At 48.5% G+C, this 16,169-nt stretch overlaps 3 protein-coding genes across 3 annotated transcripts in view; 1 reads left to right on the forward strand and 2 right to left on the reverse strand.

The window, feature by feature from the left end:
• Positions 1 to 5,289, reverse strand: YIPF3 (Yip1 domain family member 3). The gene is made up of 9 exons (XM_054569410.1): positions 5,041 to 5,289; positions 4,227 to 4,424; positions 3,928 to 4,034; positions 2,563 to 2,608; positions 2,332 to 2,424; positions 2,044 to 2,175; positions 1,735 to 1,848; positions 1,401 to 1,524; positions 1 to 1,305 (listed from the first exon to the last, which is right to left on the reverse strand). The coding sequence occupies exons 1-9, from the start codon at positions 5,119 to 5,121 to the stop codon at positions 1,157 to 1,159; spliced, it is 1,044 nt and encodes a 347-aa protein (XP_054425385.1). The 5' UTR covers positions 5,122 to 5,289; the 3' UTR covers positions 1 to 1,156.
• Positions 5,290 to 5,415: 126 nt separating this feature from the next.
• On the forward strand, positions 5,416 to 9,640 carry POLR1C (RNA polymerase I and III subunit C). Its single transcript, XM_054569412.1, has 9 exons — positions 5,416 to 5,498; positions 5,625 to 5,696; positions 7,493 to 7,600; positions 7,827 to 7,959; positions 8,245 to 8,364; positions 8,455 to 8,607; positions 8,770 to 8,919; positions 9,036 to 9,152; positions 9,289 to 9,640. The coding sequence occupies exons 1-9, from the start codon at positions 5,430 to 5,432 to the stop codon at positions 9,405 to 9,407; spliced, it is 1,041 nt and encodes a 346-aa protein (XP_054425387.1). The 5' UTR covers positions 5,416 to 5,429; the 3' UTR covers positions 9,408 to 9,640.
• Positions 9,641 to 9,853: 213 nt separating this feature from the next.
• The window catches only part of XPO5 (exportin 5), a 56,847-nt gene continuing 50,531 nt past the window's right edge, over positions 9,854 to 16,169 (reverse strand). Inside the window, exons 25-32 of the mRNA XM_054569411.1 lie at positions 15,947 to 15,993; positions 15,407 to 15,504; positions 14,720 to 14,782; positions 13,658 to 13,740; positions 12,618 to 12,725; positions 12,356 to 12,493; positions 12,008 to 12,172; positions 9,854 to 11,837 (exon numbers count right to left, since the gene is read on the reverse strand). Coding sequence (XP_054425386.1) covers positions 11,700 to 11,837; positions 12,008 to 12,172; positions 12,356 to 12,493; positions 12,618 to 12,725; positions 13,658 to 13,740; positions 14,720 to 14,782; positions 15,407 to 15,504; positions 15,947 to 15,993 — 840 coding nt within the window. The 3' untranslated portion in view covers positions 9,854 to 11,699. The remainder of the gene's footprint in view (positions 11,838 to 12,007; positions 12,173 to 12,355; positions 12,494 to 12,617; positions 12,726 to 13,657; positions 13,741 to 14,719; positions 14,783 to 15,406; positions 15,505 to 15,946; positions 15,994 to 16,169) is intronic.

The raw sequence follows: 16,169 nt of genomic DNA on the forward strand, positions 1-16,169 counted from the left end.
GATTTACTAGGATGACTTTTCTTTTTAATAAGTAATAGAAATGTAGTGAAGAGAGGTCAAAAATTACATTCCCTGTGAACGAACAGAGAGCAGATTGAATGAGTGGTGGAGGAGGTTTTTTAACAGTAGCCAGCACTCTTGCCTCGGCTGGTGTGGCTCAGTGGACTGAGTGCCTCGCAGCAAACCAAAGGGTCCCCGGTTCAATTCCCTGTCAGGGCACATGCCTGGGTTGTCGGCCAGGTCCCCAGTGGGCAGTGGGTGAGGCAACCACACATTGATTTTCTCTACCCCTTTCTAAAAATAAATAAATAAATAAATAATAGAAAAGAGTAACCAGCCTCCAAGAGGAAGGACAGAACTGGAGAGCTCTGTTCCTCTGGCCCCAGTATAACCCAGGCAAAGCCGTTTGGCTCCAAATATGAGCTCCCACAGGAAAATTATCCCTACACGATGGCCCATGTCTATAAAGGTCTTGTAATGACATGGGGTTGAGTCTGGAAGTTTTTGTCCAATTGCCATTGCCTCACTGGTGTCTGAAAAGTGCAGCTGAGCCCACACTCAAGCTGGGTGCCCTGCTTCACCACACTTAAAAGCTGTGTTCAAGGCCCCCTTGCTGCTCTGTGGGTGAGGTGTCCCCTGCAGTGAGGGACAGATTCCACATTCAATCACTGCCTTCAGAGTAGTCTGGGCTGCCCTACCTTTATCTTGCCTCTCTCACCTTACATCCTGAGGGTATAAGGGAACACAGGGCATTACCACCACTGACAGAACAGGAAAGTGTACAGGAAGTAGGGTGCCAGGGAGGACCCCTGGAAGGGTAGCTACAGTTCCAGACTTCAGTATTTTAATTGCCAAGTCTATATTTAGCAAGACAATGTGGGAGAAATAAAGAGGATGGTAAGGGTAGGTGGTAAGAGGGCCCCAGAGGCACCGACCCACTTTGTGCACTGGCTGCAGAGCCCTGCAGTCCTTGCCAGGGGTTCCTGGCCTGGTGCCCTTCAGAAGCCCCGACAGGTGTCAAAGGAGGTGCTTAAGTGGCTACAGTTCTGTGGCAGCTGCAGACCAACAAAGAGACATATGTCATCGGTTCTGTCCTTTAGTCTTCCTTCACTCTGCAGCTGGGTTAAAGGGGGCTGGCCAAGGATTTCAGGTGCGCTCAGTGTGACTGCAGGGTCACCACGGCAGCCTTGACTGTGGCGTTGAGCAAGGTGGCTGGAAGCCTAGCAGCAGGGAGCGCAGCGGGGATGTCTCTGGGGACCCTCTGCATGGGTGGGATGTTGGGGCCCTCCAGTGTGTCCAGGATCCCTGAAAGGAGGATGGAAAGTGAGCCAGAGTTGGGTGGACCTTGCCCTAGGCAGCTGTTCTCCCCTGTCCCCGTACCCAGACCTCCTGTTACTTACCCTCCACCACCTTGTGGTAGGCAAAATGCAGATAGAGCAGGAAGAGCATATGCAGGGCAGCCAGGGTGCCACAGAGGAGCAGCCGCTGTGTGGGGCCCACGGTCCGTGACACCAACACAGCCACCTAGGGCCACAGGAATACAGCTCAGAGGGCACGGCTCCAAACTGAGCAGTGTGAAGGAGATACTCCTCCCCAGAGCAGGGCCATCTTTGGGCTCTCCCCTGCCCGCCTCCCACTTCCTCGGAGCCCTTTGTGAGGCCTGGGCTGAGCTCTGGGCTGCTTCCCCCAACTCCCCAGGAGGATGGCCAGCTCCTGGAAATCTGCCCAGCTTACCATGCGCAGGGTGGACAGGCCCCCCACCAGCAGCCAGAAGAGGTAGAAGAGGGCATGGAGGTGGATGTTATAGGTGATGAAGAGGACGATGCAGTGCCCGAAGAGGCCATAGCCCTAGGAAGGAGGATGGTGGAGAGGAAAATCTCTCAGGTTGGGCTGGCCTCTAGAACCTCACAGAGACCCCGAGACAAATGGTCCACTGTCCAGCTTACCCCATTCCAGGCCCTGGAGCCCCCAGGACAGATGCAGACCAAGGCGTGGCTACTATTGTAAGGTCACCCTTGCCCACCACCATGCTGGACTCCTTACCAGCAGTGCCAGCATCTGGAGCATGGTGATCTGGGCGTTGCACAGGTAGGCGAGGAAATAAATGAAGGATGAGACGCCCAGCCAGTATCCAAAGCAGGTGCCAATGGCTGTGCCCATCAGGGTGCCCTCCCGCTGTGGGGTGAAGGCTGTACTTAGTCCTGGGAGGCCTCTGATCTCAGCCTCACCCAGGGGTGTCCTCAGGGCTGCTTCTAAGTCACTCCACCACCTCCTCCTTGGGCAGCTTTCTACTTAATCCAGCCACCCCCCAAAGTCCTCTGTCCGGCTTACGATAATGGTGTCAGATGTCTTCATCCCATGGAGGAGGATGGCAACCAACGTGAAGACCAGCATGAGAGGTCCGTAGAGCTCACCTGCGATTTTCTGTCAATATACCAACTCACTCAGGCTGGAGAGTACCCTGGCTCTTCTGTTTATTCCTTCCCAGGCTTTGCCTGGTGACCCCACCCTCTGCCCTAAGGCTTTCCCCCTGCTCTTCCAGTCATGCTACCCTCTATTCACCTGGGGGAAGTTGACCATCTTGATAGGGATCATGGACTCCAGGAGCCTGGGAGAGGAGAGGAGAGATGAGAGCAGAGGCAGCACTTATGAGGTTCTGGAGGGCCTGAATCTTATTCATCTCTCTAACTCCAGAGAACATGCTAGATGGTAAAGGGAGAAGAAGGTAGTAAAGACAGGCAGGGAATGAGGAAATCACTTCCTTTCCCCTAAACGTATTTCCAGGAAGGACAACCCTCTGATGCTGTGCTGACTGATGCAGCGGCAATATGGAGAATTCAGGGAGCCTAGCTGGGTCTTTGGAAAGGGCTTGACAATTTACCTATTTGACCTGATCCCCTATAAAAGGCCGACCTCAGCAGGGAATGCCCAGAATGCTGAACTGTGATGGTGGAGCCTGGGGAAAGGTTTCAAAGGAAAGGTAGGATTTGAGGGAACCAGTGTGCCTCCTGCCTCTTCCCGCTTACCTTTCCTCCAGGCACTGCTGAGCATTTCCTTGAAATATACTTGAAGTGGTATGAAAATTCCAGGCAGAAGAAAAGAAAAGTCCAAGTCCCCATTCTCTTCTTAAGTGGCTAGCTCCTAATAATACCTTGCAATTTGGCTAGATTTTACTCACTCTAGGAAATTCACCCTATCCCACTCTCCAGCCTACTCTGGGTCAGGTGTCCCCACTGTGTGTCCCTTTATAGCAAATGAATGCTGTACTATAACTACTGGAGGGCAAGGCTCCCATCTGCCTCCACCACTAACTCAGACGCAACCAGCAGAGTGCCTGGTGCAGACCAAAAGCTTAATAAGTACTTGTGGAGTATACTGGGTATTTGGTAAGCATTGGTTACGTTAAAGGATGAACAAAGAACCAAACCAAGATTAATTCCAGTTCTTGAAGTCATTCAACAATTATGTACTGATACTGTGGTTCAGAGACTGTTCTTGTGCTGGGAATAAAAAGATAAAACATAGAGTCTCCTTTTGAGGAGGTCTCTGAGGAGACAGAACCAAGAAAAGAAGTACAGCATTGCTGAAGTGCTATCCATAAGAGCAAAGCAAAGGGCTCTGTGGGAGCACCAAGAAAGGACAAACTGGGGAAGGGGTTGAGGAATGCAGAACAAAGGAAATGACATTTGAGCTAGGTTTCGAGGAAGGATGAGTAGTTTACTGGATGGAAAAGAAGAGGAAGGCGATGTGTTATCACCAACTCCTGTGCTGGGACTGTAAGAGGAACGGTGTAGCTGGAGTACGGACATAATGCTGAGGGCTGGTGAGGTCAAGGAGAGGGGAGTCCAAGGGCATGGTCTCGGGCTGCAGTTTGGATGAAGGACTAGGTGTGAGGAGGGTAGCTTCTGTCAGGAGAAGGATCCTCACCTGCTTCGCACCTGGGCAGGCTCCACATCAAAGTAGGGTCTCAGGATGTCGATGTTGGCATACAAGCTGAAGGCCCTAGAGGCTTGTCTCTTCCCTGCCTGCCACATCTGAAGTAAGGAAGACAAGGATGGGTGGGTGGGTATTGTGACACTGTTAGCTCTAGGCTCTGTTGCTTATTTTCTGTTGGATTTCTACATGGTTCTAACTGGACAAATGGGTGACCTTCACCAACATCAGCTTCAGAACCTGTGGCCTCCTAGCTATACTTTTATACCTGCCAGGGATCCAGTTTTGCTTACCTGATCAGCCACCTGCCGGCTCAGCTGTCCCTTAAAGCCCTTCATGCCCAGGAACTCCCCATCCTCATCTTCAGCAGCAGCTGCGTCAGCATCTACTTCTTCCTCACGCAGGCGCTGGTGCAGCTCACCCATATCCTCGAAGCTAGAGCCTGAAGTATCGTCCATGTTCTCCATGTCAATCACAGCTGAGCCCCCACCCTGTGAAGACAATAAGCTCCTAGTGTTCAGGACCTTTCTGCTCCATCCATTAAGTCCTTCTCTGTTTGTCCCTGGGCTTGAGGCTCTATTCTTCCACTGCTGGGGATATGGCTTGGAATCACCAGAGATCATGCCATTCCTTCCCCTCATTCGCTCTCAGGACTTTGGTTGTCTCCCTTTTCTAGCTTAAGAAACCTACTCCCTGTCTCCCACACACGTCTTTCTCCTACCTTCTCTATCAAAGCTCTAAAGGACTATGAAATTGTCTACTTCCTTTGTCTTTCCCAACCCCCAAACAAGACTGTGCACACAGTATGGTTTTAGCCAGTGCAATACTCCCTCAGCCCCCGCCATGCCTGACCCCTATCGACCTTCTAAATTGTCCCGAAATAAAGAGCGGGTGGGCCCACACACCCGAGGCCCTTTGGCTGGAGTGCAAGTCCGGCCCCTTCAGGTCAGCACTGGTTCTACTGACTTTCGTGTGCACGAAGAGCCAAAGAAGAGGAAAAGTGCTGCAAATGGAGCAAACTTCCAGGCCCCGGAGAAGAGTCCCCACGACACTTCAGGACGACTGCCAGCCCTGGGGCTGGGGCAATCGGAACCTTGAGGCCATTACCTGGATGTTTTCTTCGAACCCTCCCCATTCCGGGGCAGCCCCATTTCGGGAGCCGCCGGCCGGCGCGGCCGTAGTTGCCATGTCCCTCAGGGGCTCCCGTCGCTGAAGGCCGCGCTACTCCCGCACGCGGAGGAGGAGTGGGAGAAATGTGGGCCTGGTAGAAGAAGAGATATAGGGACGAGAGAAAGGTGGGATCAGCCGGAATGCAAAAAAACAGAAACCCGGATGTTTGGCCCATACTAACTTCCGGAAGCTGGGGCCATGCACGTAGACAGGTCAAAGTCTCGCGATATTTAACCTTCCCGGCGGTGTTGTGTTGCCACGGACACGGAGGAGGTCGACTAAAACGCAAGCGCCAGTTGCTACCTTAGTCACGTGGAGGGTCGAAGATGGCGGCTGCTCAGGCGGTGGAAGAAATGCGGAGCCGCGTGATTCTAGGGGAGTTCGGGGTTCGCAATGTAAGCTGTGTGGCCTTGAGGTCGGGAAGAGAAATGAGAATGGAAAGGGGATGAGTTGGGGTCGAACTAGGGATGGGCTTGTCCTCCCTGCCTCTTCGAAGACAACCTCGTCTCTCTTTGCTTTAGGTTCACACCACCGACTTTCCCGGCAACTATTCGGGCTATGATGATGCTTGGGACCAGGACCGTTTCGAGAAGGTGGGTGGAGCTGGAGGTGTCCAGAGAGGGCTGTGAGTCTCGGACCATGTGGTCAGAGCAGCCTGTGCCTCAGAAGCTGTCTTTGGGGTTCTCTCCGTTTACACAACGTTTATTGAGCACTGTTAGGAGCTGTGTGTATACACGGTTTCCAGCTTGTTCTGCGCTGTTCAGTCTTGTTGGAAAAGAGCACGCGCAAACAAAAGGTTACCGTATAATATGGTAAAGGCGGTTGGTGGCCGTAAGGATGACGAGGGATGGGCTGCGGTGGGGGTTATCCCTTCCCGCAGAGGCACTTAATCTAGAATGAGAAGGAGGGCATACGTACGGAAGTGTTCCCGAGAGAACATCCGAATTGATCCTAGAACGATGAGAAGTTGAGAACAGCGAAGGGTGAGGAGGAACTAACAACAGAAGCCAAATCACAAAGGCCTGTGTGATCTGTGCTGTGGGGATGTCCAAACAGTTCGTTGTTGCTAAAATCTAAAGTGGGTGGGCAAGAATGGCAGGCGAGATTGAAGTATGTTTTAAGGACTGTAGGCGATAGAGCAGAGGGGAGATACAAGGTAAGTTTGGTGATTGCTTTGATATGGGTTATGAGGGGGTAGTGTAAAACGATCTAGCTTGGGGACTTGTGCATCATTTATTGATGAGAAATGGGTTTGGAAAATGATGCATTCAGTTTCCTACAGGTGGAGAAGTCTGTCAGGCTAGTGGAATGTATGTTTGAATTGAGATCAGAAATAATAAATAATTTTGGGAGTAGTTGGTGCAGGTAGTTGCTAAAACCATGAGTGTGATTGAGGTCACTCTGGAGGGAAAAGTAAAGTTAAAGTTACTTAAGGTTCTGGAGGGAAAACTTGGGAGATAGTAAGGTGAGTTTAGAAAGATTCATCAGACAAGGAAAAAACCCAAAAGATTGGTGCTCAGAAACCAAGGCACTACATTTTGAAAATGAGGGATCCTATCAGCAATGCCAAATACTATACAACAGAATAGTCAGCAAAATAAGGATCGAGTAGTGTCAGCTGGACTAAGCAGTATGGAAGCATGTTCTCTAGTAGAATTTTCTCTGGATATTCTGGCTAGAAGCCATAGTGCAGAAAGACATGGAAACAACTGAAGTGTCCGTTGATAGATGATTGGATAGAGGAGATGTGGTACAGATATACAAGAATACTATGTAGCCATAAGAAAAGATGAAATTCTGCCATTTGCGATAATGTGGATGGATCTTGAGAATATCATGCTAAACAAAGTAAGACAGAAAAAGTTAAGCGTATGATTTCATTCATGTGGGATAGAAAACTGAAAACAACAGATGAAGAAACAAGAAAAAACTCAGACAACAGTATGGTGATTACCAGAGGAAAGGGGGTGGCGAGGGGATAATAAAGTGTAAAAGGGGTCAAACATATGATGATGGAAGACGATATGACTCTGGTTGGTGGGCACACAGTGCAGTGTACTCATCATATATCACAGAAATGTACACTTGAAACTTACATAACCTTACCATTGTCACACAGTAAATTTAATAAAAAAAGAATATGCAAAGAAAGTCCTATTAAAAGAGATTTAATTTGACCAAATAAGGGGGAGGGGACTGCAAAAACAAAACAAACTAATAAAGGATTGGAGGAAGAAATGAACATCTAATGAGGGACATCTAGGCAAAGGAAGGCTTTTGGATGAGAGGGAATGTTAATACCTTAAGGGAAGTATCCGGGGAGGGGGGCAGGTATTGACTATACTATACAGAGAGGAAGCATCATGTAGTGTTTTTCCAATTTTTTTAGAATTTCCACGTGGATGTGATCCACATGGATGAAAACACACTGGAGTTTGACATGGTGGGAATTGACGCAGCCATTGCCAACGCTTTTCGACGTATTCTATTAGCTGAGGTATTGGTGGGCACGGTGGCAGGGTGGAGTTGTGTGAGGAAACCTTGCCATTACCCCACTTGTAGAACTGTCTCAAGGTTTATTTTTTTTCTGGAATTTTGATGAGCATTTCTCCTGCTCATTTGTAAACTTTTAATCAAGCATTCTTCTAGGAAGCGGACACAGATAGGGAGTAGATGGGAAATCTATAGGGTCTTGGTAGATGAGTGATTGTTTCATTGGGCAGGTGCCAACCATGGCTGTGGAAAAGGTCTTGGTGTACAACAACACATCCATTGTCCAGGACGAGATCCTTGCTCATCGCTTGGGACTCATTCCCATTCATGCTGATCCCCGTCTTTTTGAATATCGGAACCAAGGTGAGGATTTGAGTAAATGAAATTTTGGGAAAACGGGAGCAGCTCTCTTCTGTAGTTATTCTGGAATCAGAATGGCTGTTTTCAGATCCTGAATTGATTACACTGTACGACCTTGGCAAGTTACTATTCTTTTGGTGCATCAGTGTCCTTGTATGTGAGAACACTTGCTCTGGTCTGTCTTTAGTTGGTTAAGAGGGTTAAATGAGAAGTGTAATGAATGCACTCAGTATGGTGCCTGGCATTCAAATGTATACTAGTCCTCTAAAAATGCATGTCTTTGTGCAGGGGATGAAGAAGGCACAGAAATTGACACACTGCAGTTTCGTCTGCAAGTCAGGTGCACTAGGAATCCCCATGCCGCTAAAGATTCCTCTGACCCCAATGAACTCTATGTGAACCACAAAGGTAAGTACCGGTAGGGTGAGAAAGAGGGCCCACCTGTTTGTGGGAGCTAGTTTTAGGGGCCCAGGTCTTCTGCTCTGCTTCTTCCTCCAGTGTACACCAGGCACATGACATGGGTTCCCCTGGGGAACCAAGCTGACCTCTTCCCGGAGGGCACCATCCGACCAGTGCACGATGATATCCTCATTGCTCAGCTGCGGCCTGGCCAGGAGATTGACCTACTCATGCACTGTGTCAAGGGCATTGGTGAGAATCCTCTGGGCTGCCCTGGGGAGTAAGGTGGTTCGAATACAGTGGGGTAAAGTGTGATTAAGGGACCCAGCTAAGATGTCACTACAGGCAGAGAGAATCAGTGGGCCTTTGGGAATGTCAAGAAGGGCTTCCCCAGAGTTTCTGATTTCCCTCTAGGCAAAGATCATGCCAAGTTTTCACCTGTGGCAACAGCCAGTTACAGGCTTCTGCCAGACATCACCTTATTGGAGCCAGTGGAAGGGGAGGCAGCTGAGGAGCTGAGCCGGTGCTTCTCACCCGGTGTTATCGAGGTGCATGAAATCCAAGGTATGGCATTTGGGATGCTGTTCAGGTCAGGACCTAAAGCATATTTTCTTTGAAGATAGCAGAGAGAGATGAAAACTCTGAGCTTACATGTTTATAACATGGTTTGTTTTCATTAGGTAAAAAGGTGGCCAGAGTTGCCAATCCCCGGCTAGATACCTTCAGCCGGGAAGTCTTCCGGAATGAGAAGCTAAAGAAGGTTGTACGGCTTGCTCGTGTTCGGGACCATTATATCTGTAAGTGTGCAGTTGGCGAGGGTTAGATCTTTGGTGCTACAGCTTTCTTGCAAAGTCCAGATGTGAAATCTAGCAGTAACTTGTACGGGGGCTTTTGCAAGCCCTGTCTGGGCTGAAATGTCTCTTTGCTTCCCAGTCTCTGTCGAGTCAACGGGAGTACTGCCACCAGATGTGCTAGTGAGCGAAGCCATCAAGGTACTGATGGGGAAGTGCCGGAGGTTCTTGGATGAACTAGATGCAGTTCAGATGGACTGAGGCTTGCACTAGACTTAACTGGCTTGGCTGGGCTTGGCTGCTCCTGAAGCTGAAGATTTTGGGTTCTGACCTGCCAACAGGACTGCTATGGAGAGCCCAGTATGACTGGATGTCCTGAGTTTCTGGGACAATTGCAGCTTTATTTCAGTCAATACATTTTGTTAAATGTGCCACAAAATGTGACTCTGCCTTTATAAGGCCTTCATGTAAATAAATTCATGTCCAAACACAAACTGTTTTGTTTGAAACTTCTTCAGCTTTGATCCACAAATACTGGGCCTTTTCTCAAAGCATGTTTGGCATTAGCAGTTAGGAACATTGGGCTCAGAAGTCACTGCAGGTTTGGGCCAAGTCCCTCTGAAACCTTATAAGAAATGCCAAATTGAGGTGGTCACAATCAGACCTTACAAAAATACTTTGTGCCAGTTAAGCTATCTCTTGGATACTGGAAGAAGTTGCTTATAGAAAAAAAGGGTGTTCCTAGCAGTCAGGTTACACTGTTATCAAGAAATACGAGGAAGAGCAGCAATTCCCTTTGGACTGTCCCAGGGTCAGATCCAGAGGCCACAAAGACAATGCTGAGAATAGTATGGGCTGCGTGGCCTACATGTGTCAAGGATAGAAGTCTTTTTCTAGCTGGCATACTGGTTCAGAAAGCTTGACAGAGCAGGTCCATCAGTCCACTCGAGGAACAGTGACCCTGAAATATGTCACTAGTTTGAAAAAGACAGATGGGGCTCTTTCCATATGAAATCGAGATTTTTACTGACATGCAGATGTGCTTTAGAGTTATGTTTCTACAAAAAGTTTCTATAAACAATAGAAAACTTCTAGCATGAAGTCACAAGATGTTAAAAATAGTACAACACAATAAATACAACTATGCCCTCCACAGCCCCAACTACAAGAGAGAAGTAGGCAGCTAACAAGTTTGGAGGGAACCGTGCTTTGAGATGGTCTTCATAGCTGCTAAGCCCAGAGCACCACTCAGCAGGGTATAGGACAAGTCTGTGCCACAGAAACAGCTACACTGGACACCAAGTTCTGCTTCCCCAGCTTCACCCCTTCCTAAGCCTCTGCTGCCTGGGGACCAACACGAGCTAAAAGCTGTAGCTTCTGTCCATGCTGCTCCACTCAGTCCTCACTGAAACCCTCTCCAGTGGGTTGGACTGATGACGGGCCTGTCTTTGTGCAGAGTACATGGACACACACACCATATGGTTTCTGTAGGAATTAAGCTTGTCTATGGTGAGCAGCGACCTCAAGGTTAGGGTGCTGCATCCATGTCTCACGCTTATAGGACCATCCAGTGATCTCTAGAATGGGCTGGAGACTCACAACAGGAAGGCATATTTTCTTTTGGAAATGGCCCATGAGAGAAGTGACCAGGGACCTGAAAGACTATGAGATTTTTGAAGGCACCTGGACTCAGCTAGTCCTTGGAGAGACCAGTGGCTTTGCTAGCTGCTTGTCACAGATGTAGCCTAGCTTATCCTCAGATGTCAGTGGCATCACGTGACACTAGATAGGGTACTGTGGCTCTTGTGCCTGAGTGGACCCTGGGGCTGGAAAATCCACATTGAGAGGTCATTCATGGAAGGGCATGTGTGGGTTCTAAGCGGGACGTGAGCACTATAGATGCTGACTCAGCCCCAGTCCCTGGAGGTACTACACTTAATACTGCGTCCAAAGCTTAGAGGCCTGACCACGGATCCCACTAGCTGACCAGATTCTTGCTTAAAATAGGGAACTGGCCAAATTCAGTTCAGTACTCAGCACCTGACCTAGACATGCCCCTGGGGGACAGGAAAGACTCCCTGTCAGCCCAGCAGCATACGGGCTCAGTGGGACTTGCAATGGTCCAGGAGAAACACTCGAGCACAAGTACTTCAGGGTTGAGCCCTTGCCACAAGGCCGGCTAGTTGCAGTGCTGGGTATAGCACCCTTAGTTACCACTCTGCACAGGTGTATGGCTGCATGGGGCCGCAGGGCTTGGGGAGAAGGGCTGCTCTGCTCTAGCTCTTCTCTCTTGGAAAAGCCAAAACTCCAAGTAGAATGGGAGATACCTGGGAGGTCTAGACAGTGTGGTGTAAGCCCTGACTCCCTTTCTTGATACTTGAGTATAATTACTTCTGGCCCTGCACAGGGCCCACTCTCCAGCTCCAGACCTGGGTCTCTCCAGGCCAACAATGGTCGTAAGTGGGGTGGCAGTGAAGAGGGGCCTAGAGATCAGCTACGAAGGAGAAGAAGAGATGACAATAAAGGCCAAGAAAGGATGCCCAAAAGCTTGATTCAGGGTTCAAAGATGGTGGCCAGGCCACCCTCCTCATTGTCCAGCACCTCCGTCTCCAATACTGGCTTTGATTTTTTGAAAAGTGAGGGAAGATTCTTAATGTGAACTTCTTTTCGGAACTGCTCTCCCAAGGGTTTCTGTGGAAAACAAATGAGAAAGAACTAGTTCTGGACCCTGAGTAGTGGGTTGTTTTGAAGATCATCTCACCATAATGGCCAGTAACTACAGCTGGTTTCTGGTTTGCCTGAACCCATGGTCTGAAAAGACCACAAGGTGTCGGGAGCACAAAGGAAGGTGCATGACCTACCCCAATGCAACCAGCAATGAGGCGTTTGAATTGGTCCTTCCGGCGCTTATCAGCAGCTTTCTGCAGAGAGGGGTTCAAAAGCTTGCAGTCAAACTGGTCCAGAGAATCTTTCTGTATTTCAGGGATCTGCTCCATAACAGCTCTTATCTCCAGGTACCTAGGACGCTGAGAGGTGAGGACAAACCCACTCAGTGGAGTAGGTTTGGGCCTTGCCACTTTCCCCATTCTGTGCCACACCTGCTCCTCAGGCAGCACTGGCAACTTGGCAGCTGCCTGCATTCAGGATAAGGCCCCTAAGAGTGGGAGCAGCTGTGAAGGGTGAAGCCATGGCTGTCCTCCCCCACTCACCAGTGCCTCGTAGATCTGGAAAGCCAGGTGCACCAGGGAAGCCATGCAGCCGTCGTGCTGCCCATGCGTCTGCAAGCCTTTCAGCACGCTGCTGAAAAGCCACGTCACAGCATCTGAGAGCAGTGTCCCTGACAACACCTGGGGAGACAGCTGTGCTCAGGTCCAAAGCGGGACTCTGAAGGCCCCAGTAACCCCAATTCTTCCAAATGATTCAGTCAATCCTTATGACCCAAACTTTTCAAGAAGTGGCAAATAACCATACTTGTTTGAGGAGGGGCCAGCAGAGCTGTGTGGTCGTCCTCTGGCAGGACAAAGTATCCTTCCAGGCCAGGGAATTGAAGGCTGTAATTAATAGCGCCGTACAAACATCCTGATGGAAAAAGGATGAAGGATTACCATGGGAAAGTAAGCACAACTTTCTGAGTATTCTTAGGCACCAGGAGCTGGCGTTTTAATACTAGGTGAGCAGAAAAATGATAAAAGTGAGTTTATTTCCTCGCTATGAAATCAGGCAGTCAAGGCCCTGGCTGGGTAGCTCAGTTGGTCAGAGCATCGTCCCAACATGCCAAGGTTGTGGGTTCGATTCCCCGGTCAGGGCACAAACAAGAGTCAACCAATGAATGCATCAACAAGTGGAACAACAAATTGAAGTCTCTCTCTGTCCCCCTTCCTCCCCCCCTCTCAAATCAATAAATAAAATTAAAAAAAAAAAAATCAGGCAGTCACAAAGAAGAAAAAGCAATCAATAAAGAAGAGGAAACCGGATGTGAGGGCGATCTGGCTGCGACATCTGTCACCCCATTGATCGCCAGGGTTGATTAGGCTGATCTGGCTGGCTAGGCGGGTGTCCCTTTCCTCCCTCACCGATCCATGTGCGTCCCTCCCGAAGCTGCGCGCTCGGTCGAAGAGGATGACCTTCCCAACTAGAGGAGAGGACCGGTCTTCGGTCAAGGGTATACGAGTAGCTGCGCTCCCCTGCTAGAACCTCCAAACAAGCTCTCAAGAAGAGGAAACCTATGTGTAGGAAGGAGCCAAAGCTCGGGCTTGGAAGAGGCCAAATATGAGAAACTGGCATCAATGTGCCACTGAGTTTTTCTGAGAGTCTTTGCCCATATCAACAGGGGAGATACCACAGCTTTGCATTTTTACCACTGCTCTCTGGGGCTTTAGGAATCAGGAACTTAACTCATACAAAGGAGCATCGCCCCCAAAACTTTTTTGAAGGCATCACAGAGTGAGGATAGTGGAAGCTGGCTACGCAGCCAGCAGAGGAGGAAAACATCACCTGTGTCCTCCACCCACCTCATGCTTCATTAGGCATTTGCCCAGGTCTGTAAGCTCCGCCATGGTTGAGGGGGTTACCTCTGTGGCCATCATCTCTTCATCTGTAAGCAGAGAGCAGAACGTTAAACTCCGTCCTCTTAGAACAGAGAAAAATATCCTGTCCTGACAGAAGCCCACAGAGAGTTGAGTATGGAAAGGGTATGGAAGCCATTGTCCATGGTATGGAGCTGTACATTTTGGGAAACAGTGGGAAATGAGGTTTTCTGGACAGTTACTTAAAAAGGTGCAAATGGGCCCTGGTTGGTGTAGCTCAGTGGTTTGAGTGCCCACCTGCAAACTCAAGGGTTGTTGATTTGATTCCCAGTCAGGGCACATGCCTGGGTTGAGGGCCAGGTCCCCAGTAGGGGGTGATCAAAAGGCAACTACACACTGATGTTTCGTTTTTTCTTCCTCCCTTCCCCTCTCTCTAAAAATACATTTTAAAAATCTTTTAAAAAAAAAGGTCATTTGGAAAAAAAAGCTGCAAATGGTGAGGATCTTTTGTCATTGAACAAGCATTTGACGACCCACTGTAGTGGACACTGATTTAGTTACTGGGGCTGTTGACATTCTAGTGAGGGAGTCAAATAATAAATGAATACATAAATAAATTGTAATATCATTAAGAAGTCATTAAACAACAACAAAAATGTAATGTCAGGTAGTGATAAGTGCCCTGAAGAAAAATAGAACAGAAGGGAATATAGCATGGCTGTTTGCTATTTTTGATAAGTTGTTCACTGAAGGCCTGTCAGAGGTGACATTTGGGCAGAGACACAAATAAAGCAAGGGAACAGGCCATGTATGTAGTTGAGAAGACAAAGCATTCTATACAAAACAGCCAGTGCAAAGGCTCTGAGGTGGGAGTATAGTGAAGGAATGGAGTAAAAGGGCCAGCAGAGATGAAAGCTACATGTACAAATTCCATCCACATCAGACTGAAGGAAAAAGTTTCTACAGGAACTGACCTGGCTACGGAAAGGACAATATTTAGGAGCCTAAGTTAAGGGCAGGCCTCCGAGAGTCACGCAACAGACTCACCATCTCCATCTGCTGGGGGAGCAGTATTATGATCAGCACCTTTCTTTGAAACACAGCACACCGCTAGAGCAAGAAAGCAGAGTTACTGGGCTTGCTACCACTAAAAAAGTTGCCTCAGACCAACAGATCCCAAACTGTCCCTGGGCAGGTGAGGAGGAAGGTGGGGTACTGTCCAGGAACAGCATCAGCTTCACCAACAGAAACAGGCATTTGACCAGACTGCTTGGTCCCTTTTCAAGTTCAATTAACTGGAGGGAAATTACAGAATTCTTTGAGACTAAGTGGCCTGGAGAGGATATCTGATAACTCTTTGGTCTACTCTGTATTTCAAACCATCAACATGACAAAAATTAAAAGAGAAAATTAACCACCTTCATGTCCAAGAATTAAATTTGTTCCTTATTTTGATAAAAAAAAGGAAGTTTTCCTACCATTAATCCAAATTCCTCCTGCTATTTTAGACCATTTCCTTATATTTTGGCCTTAGTATGAACAAATACAATTCAGATTGCCACTTAAAAATGTCTATAGGTTGATTTAAGGACTACCTATTTTCTACCTAGTTTATTTTCTCTCATCAATCTGTTAGTATTGCTGCAAACATGCCTTAATGGGGATGGGTGGCTGACCAGTTCTTTCTCCAGAAAAATTCTTCTCTAGTAGTCCTGGTTTCCATATGTCACTTACTGATTAGGTCCATGACTTCTCGGGTTAACATCCTCACCAGTTGTTCCTCTAGCATTTCTTGAGACTCTGGGTTTTCATCTGCAGTCTCATCTTCTCCACTGCAGACCACCAGGGGGCCAAGTTCCACGGGAGTGCAAAAAAGGGAAGGACAAGGAAAGCAGGGACCCTTACCAGACTTTCTGTGCCCAGTTCCTTCTCTTGGCTTCCTTCTGGCCTACATTCCATACAAATGTTGGGAATGGGCAGCAATGATCCACTGAGGGACATTATGAGTTGTGACTATATCCAGTTGGCAAATGGCACTGAGTCAAAATCCTAAGTGGGTAAGGTGTTTCAGCATTCTCCTAAGGCAGCTGAAGGTACACCCTGTGAAGTCTGAGTCTGACCTGAGTCTGCCTAATGGTCATCTAGGCTGAGAACGACTATAACCTACTGCTGTTCTAGTCCTGGGACAGCAGAAAACGCCCTCCCTGCTTCCGACCTTCTCCCACCCCAAGACTGGCTCCAGCTCATCCACCAAGGAGAAGAGATGTTCCTTACCACAGCAGGCTCCTCTGGTTGATGACTTGCCATTTTTGGGAAAGCCTCTGGGAAAACAGAAAGGAAGTAAGTGCTAGTATTGGGGAAAAGGTTGGAACAGATAACATCTACTTCATGATTAGAATTCGCCAAGGATGATTGCAGTTATCAATGACAGAGCCCTGGGAGGCCCACAAGGCTCAAAAACCAGGGAGAGTTTCTGTAACCTCCTATACCCATAATG

The sequence above is a fragment of the Pteronotus mesoamericanus genome, unplaced genomic scaffold, assembly GCF_021234165.1.
Source record: "Pteronotus mesoamericanus isolate MK-2021 breed Mesoamerican mustached bat unplaced genomic scaffold, CSHL_Meso_final contig_20, whole genome shotgun sequence".
Classification (NCBI taxonomy): Eukaryota; Metazoa; Chordata; class Mammalia; order Chiroptera; family Mormoopidae; genus Pteronotus; species Pteronotus mesoamericanus.